Raw genomic sequence first — 10,425 nt, 5'->3', positions numbered from 1 at the left:
TTTTTAATTTCTTATGTGAGCCAATGGTACTATTCTCTCATCCGTGGGTTGGGATACGTTTTGAACTCTAAACCTATTGGCCGTTAATGTTTCCAAAATGTTAAATGGGCCTTCAAACTTAGGTGTTAGTTTATAATTGAGTCCTTTACGTACATTTACATGTATATATACATTATCACCCACGGTATATGTTTTAGTTGGCTTCGCTATTTTATCATGATTCCTTTTCATTATGATTTGTGATTCTTCTAAATTCTTTCGAAGGATATCATATCGACTTTTGCTTGTATTTATACATTCTTTTAAAGGATTTGATAGATTAGTTGTAGGCGTTAATACATGGAAAGGCGTTCTAACTGGGGTACCATACAATGCTTCATGCGGTGACATTTTAATTGATATATGATATGAATGATTCAGAGTACTCAGTACCGCAGGTATTGCAATATCCCAGTTGGGGTCTGATCCCCCTAGTGTTACTCTTAATATATTTAAAACCTTCCTATTTGCTCTTTCCACTAGCCCATTCGACTCTGGGTGATATATCATGGTATTTATTTTCTTTATGCTAAGGAATTCACACAATGAGGTAAGAAAGTGATTATTAAATTCACCACCCGAGTCTGAGATTATCATGTGTGGAATTCCATGTTTACAAATGTAACACTCGTAAAACTTCCTAGCGCATTCAATCGCAGTTTTCGTTTTAAGCGCTATTAGTTCTGTATATCGAGTTAAAGCATCTACAATTACTAAAAGGTGCTGATTTCCTCTGTCTGACTCGTAAAATCCTGTTAACAAATCTAAATGTATTCTTTCAAAGGGTTGATTGGGCACGGGATAAGCCCCTAGGTGGACAGGTGTTTTCGTATGTCCTTTGTTTTCCTGACATGTGCGACAATTAGCTATGTGTCTTTTTATATCTGTAAGCATTGTATACCAATAAAACAATGATTTGGCTTTCTGTGACATTAATGAGAACCCCGGGTGTCCATGTAATGGATTTGCATGTAACCAATTCAGGACAGTGGAAATAAGTGAGATTGGTACTACTACCTGGTCGTTAGTTACATGTGGTGTATTGCGGGTTTTCCTTGTCACGGTCCTACACAGAATATTATCTTTAATTTTATAATTCTGCTGCTTATACTTTATATATCCCTTTTCCTTATGATTGCCTTTCAAAGCATTTATAATTGTTTCTATTTTCTGATCTTTTCTTTGCTCAGTCTGTAATAATTCAGCGCTCCAGCCTAAATCTTCTTGTTCAGATATCGTTTTAACAATAGGCATGGATGTTGATATATCTATTAATTCAGCTAAAGGCTCCGTACAAGATGACACGGGGTTGCGTGATAATGCATCCGCAATGATATTTGCTTTCCCAGGTAAATACCCGATTCTTGCGCCAAAATCTTGAATGATCAAATGCCATTGAGTTCGTTTAGGGCTGTGGTTGAAGCCTTTAAAGAACTCGGTTAGTGGTTTATGGTCAGTAAGAACCTTAACGGGATAACCGTATATTATGAACTTAAAATGCACTAGTGAATTAACAATAGGTAGCCCTTCCTTGTCTATTGCTGCATACTTACTTTCAGAAGTTCTCAGTTTTCGAGAATAAAAAGCTATCGGGAAAAATTGTTTATCATATTGCTGAAGCAATACCCCTCCTACTCCTAAGTTTGAGGCGTCTGTTGCAATGAAGAATTCCTTACCGAAGTCAGGAAATTTTAAGATAGGAGAACTACACAGTTCATCTTTCAAGGTATTAAACGCCTGTTGATGATGCTCAGACCATATGAAATCTATGCCCTTCTTCGTAAGATCAGTTAAAGGAGCGGCTATTATTGAATAGTTGCATATAAAACGCCTGTAATATCCACTACAACCCAGAAATTGCTGTATTCCCTTGACATTAGTAGGTATGGGAAAATTACGTATAGCCGACACCTTATCATGGACTACTTTAAGACCTTGGCTTGACACCATGAAACCCAAATATATTAATTCTGTTTTGAAAAATTCACACTTACTAATCTTTACCCTTAAGTTATGTTGTCTTAATCTCTGTAGTACTAGTTCTAACTTACGTAGATGTTCTTCTAAGGTGTTGTAAAAGATTACAAGATCGTCCATATAGGCATGCAATATATCCCCTAACAAGTCTCCAAACACTATGTTAATCATTCTTGTAAATGTTATGGGAGCACAACGTAAACCAAAAGGCATCCGTAAAAATTCATAATGTCCCCTGGCTGTGCTGAAGGCTGTGTATGGGATACTATCTTCTTCTAATGATATCTGGTGAAAGCCTTTAAGTAAGTCCAAACTGGTAAAATATTTATTCTGACCTAACAAAGACAAAATATCGTCAGTACATGGCACTGGGAATCGATCAGGGATCGTCTCCTCGTTTAGATGACGGAAGTCTACGCAGATACGCTATGTTCAATCTTTTTTCGGTACAACTATTAATGGAAAATTATAAGGGCTGTTTGATTTCCTAATGACTCCTTCTTCTAGTATTTTACCTACTTCATCATTTATTTCATTCTGGAATTTCATAGGGAGTCTGTACGAGGGTACATAGATCATTTTCTGCTTGTCCTTTAACCTTATTTGATGCTCAATCACATCTGTTTTTCCTAAGGATCCATCCGTAGTGGAAAAAACATCATGATATTTAGTTAAAAGTCCAAAAATTTTCTGCTGAATTTCTTCGTCTTGAATGTCTTTATTGATTTTATTTTTAATAGATTGCAAAAGGGATTCATCCGCAACTGATTAAGCGTGATTGATTTCGGCAACGGTAAGAATACGATGTTTATAAACTTCTACATCCAAGATATGTTGATTTTTGTGAATTACTAAAGTGTTATTTAAATGATTACAGACTTCAATATTACATTGTTGATGTGAGCCTACTGTATAAATAGCTTGTGTGACAGACAATCCGTTAGTTTTCAAAGTGTCGGAAAGGATTAATATTTCAGATCCCGGTAATGTTTTCTTTATTTGCACTATTAAATTCGAAGGTAGGTTTGGCTCGATAGATTGCGTGCAAGATGATATTACGGGTGAACGAGAATTCTGCTGGGTCGCGTATATTATTTCTTTATTAGTGAGACAAGTTATTGGTTCTTCAACGTACGTTACGGTTACATTTGTCGTCTCCTTTTTATCCAAAACTGATTTTAAGGTATTAGAAGAATTATAGAATTTTCCTTTGATATACACGCCGTGCTTGGCAGGGGCTAAGATAATGTTTTGATTTCCCATAGATGGGTATCCTATAATTACAGCTGGATACATATCAAAGTTTTGTACAACAACAAATGTATCGGCAAACGTGCGTTTACCGACTTTGAATTGAACATGAGTTATGCCTATGACATTTAATTCATTATTTTCTATACCCGAGAGTCTTACTCCGGATTTTTCTATCGGAAAGTTCGAAAACAACAAATGATGTGTCCTCAAATTCATGATATTACGTGGACTACCAGAGTCAAAAAATAAAGTAAAGGATTTGTGTTCTAAATTTACAGCATATAAGGTTGGTCGTAACTCATTTTGGCTTATTATTGTATGAATTCGTTGCAAATCTACGGGAGCATGCACTGTTTTACTTAATTCGGCCGTGTGTTTCATAGGAAAATCTATTGCCTCACAATGATCTGATAAAACATTAAATTGATTATTCAATACTATTGATGTTGATATGAATGACCTTGACCCAACATCACTCTCTTCCCCACTGGAGTTAATTATGTGGTATTTACTTTGCTCTGCACATTCTGAAAATTAGTCTGACCTTGTGAGGTCTGGTTTGACGACCCAGGCTCAGCGTTATTCGAAGAAGTGTTTGTTTGTTTCGGATTCTGAACTACATTGACGTTTGGCTGTTTCTTCTTATTGTTAAAATGAGGATTTTTCTTTTTATTTCCATATGGAACTGACTGTGGAATTGACTGTGCATTTCTAGGATTCTGTTGTGTCTTACGCGAGTAGCACTGACTATATGAATGAGTCGAACTATTATGTACCGAACAGAATTTCGTTCTGCAGTCCGCGATCAAGTGACCTTGACGTTTGCAATTATAACACGTCATTCCTGCAACTTGACTATTATCAACTACATTTACTTGTTGTGGCTTTGTTTCATTCTTTGCAAAAACTTGAGTTAACACGGGATCAAGATCAGGACACTTAGACATTTGTTTTTTTATCTGTTTATATACATCCAATTCCGTACTTGCAGGCGTTAACTTTTTATCAAAACACCGCACTAAAGCTTCAGGCAACATAAGTGTCATGCAAGTTAAATACATTAATTGTAAAAAATCTTTCACGGAGATGTTATCTCTAGTAACCCTAGTGGAATTACCTAAAATATCTTGATATTCATTAAGCCTATCAGCTATGAGAGCTGCTCTCTCAATAACATTAAGCCGATTCATAGTGGCTTGATTAAGTGTATTTCTTAATGTTAATACTACATCCATAGCTTCTTCACCCCCATAGACCGCGCGTAACCTAACTTTGAAATCATCCCAGGTAACTGCTTCTTGAAATGAAACACCTCTTAAATATGCACTCGCATCCCCCTTTGAAAAACATATAAAACTTTTAGCTTCTTGTAATTGTACAAAAGGGTCTACGATTTGTTTGGCATTTAAATGGGCATCGACGGATGAAATCCATGACTCCACATTTTGAGGCAAGAACCCATTAACCCGACCCTGAAAAGGAAGGATTGCAGACCTGGCATTTACAAGCGTCACAATCGGGAGAGGATTAATCTGTCCTACGCCACTAGGTCCAGGGATGGGGCTCACAGGGGGCGTCATGACTACTGTATTTCTCTTCCTATCTCTTCGACCCCTTGCAATTCTATCAAAATATCTATATGAATACAGACGTCCACTGCGTAAACGCATAAGCACCCAATGATAAAGATTATAACAAAATTCCCCAAAACAATGCTAATAATCCCAAGACATTTCCCGAGAATTTCTGAAAGAAAACGGAATCAGCACAAAGAGAGAAAAATTCTAGATGAGAATTCGGAGTTGAACACAGTTTCCTTTAATGAAAGGAAAACAAAAGATTAGCAAACCACTCACCTCGGTAATAATCGACTAACGACTCGTGATAACTACACTTCACTGCCCAAACTGAAATGAATATGAAAATTGTACTTAGCTTTATATGGTTCTGTGTGATGTCGTCATATCCTCTCTCTCTCTTGATGTTTGGGTGAATGTGTCGGTCCGATTCCCTCTCTCTCTTGATATTTGGGTGAATGTTTTGGTCCAATTTCCGTTGAATGTAGTGCTTCCTGGATATGTTTTGTAAGCTTTGAACGTCAGTCCTTGGGTTTCCTAGGATGTTGATTGAAGATCCAGTTCATCAGTTTGTATGTATAACATTCATTAAATGTTTTAGTCTTCGATGGACTATGATACTTAGTCAAAATTGTAGATTCATTACTGTTGATTTCTTGAATATCTTTCTCTGGTTTTTACAGTTTTAGCGCTGCCACCATTTATTAGTGTGCTACTGTTATTAACACACATTGAGTATGTGTTGTTTGAGATGTTGAGTCTTGAATTAAAGTCAAGCATGGTAACTTTAAAATGGTTTATTCTCTAAAAACAACAGTGTTAAACATCTCCATCACAGGAGTATAGCTGGTTTGGTCAGATGACCAATTCAGGTGAAGTATAGATAAGAACTGCCTAAAATATCGATATCACAGATATCGTATATTTAGTTGTCTCAGCATTTAAACACAATATGTAAACTTTACATTAGTCTAGGAAGACACCTGCATCCGGTGGAGACACAATCTTTCACACGGTATGCATTTGTGTTTATGCTTCAGAAAAATGTTACATTGCTGAGAGATGCAAAATGCATCCTGTTATGATTTTGTCTGACTACAGCAAATCTCACGCTAGCTTCTTCTTCCACAACGACATATTACGTCATGTGTTTTAAACATGTAATAACTAACTATTACAAATACACATATATAGTCATTGCTACAGGTTTTATAATGGAACCTTATGGAATAATCATAACTTTTAACATCGAAAAAGAATAAAGATTAATAATTTCCAATAAACCATAGTAATATTCACGAATTAACACTCGCACTTTACCTTTGTGGAGAGTCGGGGCTGGCATATGGAGATGAGTGAGGAGGATAAGGAGGGGAATGGTTTACTGCTTGGAAGGAGAATCTCCCTCCATGACAACTTCTGATAAAATATTGGGAGTTCTCTCTCTTTAACGACATTCACTATCATTAATTGAATCACTTGATTTATGCTTTTTGGATGCTTGGTCATCTTTTTTTTCTACACCTTTACACATTCCAGTTTCACAAGGAACCTATCAAAGATGACTGCTTTTGTCTTTTTTTGAACTAGAGTTGTATGAAAATAGAAATTAGAAATCCACTTTTGGTGGTATTTGTGGACTATGAAAAAGCCTTTGATAGTGTGCACCGGCCAATTTCTGGAGAATCCTGTGTTATTATGGGGTTCCTCTTGAATATGTAAATTTGGCTGTCTATATGTGACCACACCAAGTGCAAAGTTAATGATAATGGAGTCCTATCAAATGAATTTCCAGTGGAAAGTGGAGCATTACAACGGATTGTGTTGTCACCTACGTTGTTTATCCTCCTCATGGATTTTGTAATGCACAGAACAGTTGGGGATGGCGGAGAAGGACTGGACTAGATTGGTAACAGGAAATTAGCTGACTTAGAGTATGCTTATGATGCTGTTATTATTAGCAGAACGCCACAGGACTTACAAATCTTGCTTACCAGAATATATAAAATATCACATAAGGTTGGGTAGAAAGACAGAGATGATGAAAACGGACTATGCAATAGAAGATGAAATATCATTGGAAGGAGAAAGGATTAATGAGGTGGAATCATTTGAATATTTAGGAACTATGATTGCTGATACAGGGTCTTTAGAGATAGAGTTTAATGAAAGATTGAAAAAAGCAAATCAGATAATGGCTAAGGTAAGTAAAAATTGGAAATCAAATCACCTGAAATTACATAAAAATTAAGCTATATATCATTTTAGTGAGATTGGTGTTACTGTATGGACATGAGTCGTGTTATGACAATTAAACAATATCCAACAGAGTTTGAAGATTTGAGAACAAAGCATTCATAAGAATATTGGGAGTTAAATGGCAGGAGAGGGTTAGAAATGAAACTATAAGAGATATTACTGGAGGGCCATATGTGGATGAGATCATGGTGAAGGGTAGATGGAGATGGTTTGGACATGCTCTTCGCACTCCCCAAGAGATATTAGTTTACCAAACTTTCAACTGGGCTCCACAAGGCACTAAGGAGATAATGAATGGAGAATTATTTATTTAAAAGCTCAAGATTGAGATGACTTGTGAGATTTAACTGAGGCCCTTTGCGTTAATGGGCGTAGGAGGGGATGATGATGATGATGATGAATTTCACTTGAAGTGAGAGGTTTGTTATTTTGCCCTTCCTCTTCCTCAGATGAAAGTTTGGCAAGTTTATGTTGCTACTATCTATGTAACTCCACCAACTCCTTGGTCGTAAGCTGCTAATAACATTGTCTTACCAAAGGGCATAATTTCATCGTCAACTGCTGCATTAGGAACTCATTCAGAACCCATGTAGAATTGAGAGTTCTGATAGTGAGTCCTTCCTAGGCTTTATCAATAATTTTGAAGTAGCTGGCAATGGGAAAATGTTGTTTCGGAGAGTGGTGTTTACGCCATCAGTGATCTCGAGACATTGATGGAACATTGCTTTTGTGTACAGTATCTTAGAATTAGAGAACACCTAACGATTCATGGATTGGAGTATTGGAGTGGTGTTGGATTGGCTGGAACTTGATCCTAATGACTTTAAACTCCTCCATGAATCAAAAGCATGAAAAGCACTTGGTATGGATGGTATGAGGGCTGACATGTTAAAGGAAGGGGTTGTGACTGTACTGGAATCGTTGGTGGGATTCTTTGATATATATTTTATTTTATCAATGATGCTATTGGACAGGATGTGTGCATGTATTGTTCTGCTATACTAAGGTATGGGAGATGTGCATGAGTATTGTGATTCAAGGGGTATTAGTTTGTTGACTATGGTTGGAAAAGTGTATTGTACAGTTAATTAATAGGATTAATTAAGTATAAAACTGAAGATACAATCTTAGAAGTGCAGGGTGGTTTTAGAAGAGGTGGGGGTTGTATGGATCAAAATTTTATAGTTAGGCAGTTATGCAAGAAATATTTAGAGAAAGGTAAGGAGGTAGATGTTGCATTTATGGATCTGGAGAAAGTTTATGATAGAGTTGATAGGGAAGCAATGTGGAATGTGACGAGGTTATATGGAATTGGTGGAAGGTTGTTGCAATCTGTGAAGAGTTTATACATAGCCAGTGTGCCAGGTGTTAGGATAGGGATTGAAGTGAGTAAGTGTTTTCCAGTGAGAGTGGGGCTGAGACAGGGATATGCGATGTCACCATGGTATGGTTATTTTATTTGTTTGCTGATGGAGCTCTAAGAGAGGTGAATGTATGAGTTCTTGGTCGAGGATTGAAACTGGTAGATGAGAGCGATCATGAGTGGGAGGTGAATTAGTTGTTGTTTGAAGATGATACTGGATTAGTTACAGACTCGGAGGAGAAGCTGTGTTGATTAGTGACAGATTTTGGAAGTGTGTAAGAGAAGGAAGTTGTGAGTTAATGTGGGAATGGTGGTGCTAGATTGACTGTCATGTTGAATGGAGAGTTACTTGAGGTCGTAGATCAGTTTAAGAGTACTCAGGTTCTATTGTTGTTGCAAATGGTGGAGTGGAAGCAGATGTATGCCAAAGAGTGAATTAAAGATGTAAAATGTTGGGGGCAGTGAAGGGAGTGGTAAAGAATAGAGTTAGGGATAAATGTAATGAGAGTTCTGTATGAGAAAGTGATTGCATAGATTGGATAGATTGGAGTTGTGGGGAATGAAAGAGACGAAGAGACAGAAATTGGATGCACTTGAGATGAAGTGTCTCGGGAGTATGGGTGATGTATCTCGATTGAATAGGATCAGGAACGAAGTAGTGAGGATGAGAGTAGGGGTGATATATGAATTAGCAGCTAGAGCAGATATGAATGTGTTGAGGGGGTTTTGCAGTGTAGAGAAGCTGGAAAATGGCCATCTGCTGAGGGAGGTGACAAACGCAAGAGATAATGGGAGATGTGCAAGAGGAAGGCCCAGGTGCAGATGGATGGATGGAAGGAAAAAAGCCCTAGGTGATAGAAGGATAAATGTGAGAGAGGCAATAGATCTTACTGGAAATAGGAATTCATGGCGAGCAATTGTGACGCCTTATTGCTACTTTACCACCGATGTTGCGGCAATAGGGGATTCAGCATATGAATGTTAATTTGTGGTGGAATATGGGGGAAGGGAGACTATAGTACCCTAGCAGTACCAACTAAACTCGGCTGAGTCCCTCGTCAGGCAAGAAGAATGATAAGAAGACAAATCCCCCCTTTTATGTCGCCTACCTTCCAAAATTGGGGAAAAGACCATAGTAGATAGACTTGGCCAGGATTATTGCATATAAATAATAAGGTTTAGATTAGGAGACTCTTCTCCATGAGGTAATTTTTGACCATAGGACCTAAACTTAATTTACTCATTCCACAAACAAAATGCAAGTCACCCAAAGCCTGATTATTTGACTTCCACATAAGTTTCAGTTGCTTCATCTGAAATTTGTACTTTTAAATACTTTTGGGTTCCTTATTGACTCACCAGGAGAGGTTTTAATTTACAATAACCACTGGTATTAGCACAGAATAGAAAGGTTTGATGGTGTTTTATTGGCTGGCGACTAGAAATTACTTTTTCTTTTACTGTGATGATGATCTTCAAAGGCATCTTTTTCCAAACTAGACTGGTCTCGTCCCAGTTGAATACATTCTGTTGCATGTAAGACTCAAAATCAACGAAACTTTTAAATTCTACAACGAATGCCTTTCTTGCCTTGACATCAGAGCTCGTAAACTCACCATGTCAAACAACATTATGGATGCCAGTTCTTCTCTTGAAATTTTCCAACCAGTTACAGTTTACCTTGAAAATTACAGTTTCTCTTTTGTCTGCACCTCTCTCTCTCTCTCTCTCTCTCTCTCTCTCTCTCTCTCTCTCTCTCTCTCTCTCTCTCTCTCTCTCTCTCTTTTTTTACATATTCAGCATATAATACCTTTGTTTTTTCACTAATAATTTTCTAAATAATTTCTTTTCATGCTAACTACTTGCCATTGGTCCAGATGAAACTTTTCTACTTTGTCAAGAACACGTGGCTATTGTTTTGTTGATGTCAGCACCCCTTTTGCAAAACAAGTGCTT

The 10,425-nt window shown here is 37.2% G+C and overlaps 1 protein-coding gene across 1 annotated transcript; it reads left to right on the top strand.

Moving 5' to 3' along the window:
* The first annotated feature begins 9,028 nt into the window (after positions 1-9,028).
* LOC137651862 (uncharacterized) lies at positions 9,029-9,454 on the top strand. Its single transcript, XM_068385080.1, has one exon. The coding sequence runs from the start codon at positions 9,029-9,031 to the stop codon at positions 9,452-9,454; it is 426 nt and encodes a 141-aa protein (XP_068241181.1).
* The last annotated feature ends 971 nt before the right edge of the window (positions 9,455-10,425 follow it).

The sequence above is a fragment of the Palaemon carinicauda genome, chromosome 13, assembly GCF_036898095.1.
Source record: "Palaemon carinicauda isolate YSFRI2023 chromosome 13, ASM3689809v2, whole genome shotgun sequence".
NCBI classification, from domain to species: Eukaryota; Metazoa; Arthropoda; class Malacostraca; order Decapoda; family Palaemonidae; genus Palaemon; species Palaemon carinicauda.
This window is presented reverse-complemented; position numbering and strand designations above follow the sequence as displayed.

Coding starts and splice junctions, on each gene's coding strand:
- LOC137651862 (XM_068385080.1), top strand. CDS start 9,029: ATGAAAGAGACGAAGAGACAGAAATTGGATGCACTTGAGATGAAGTGT.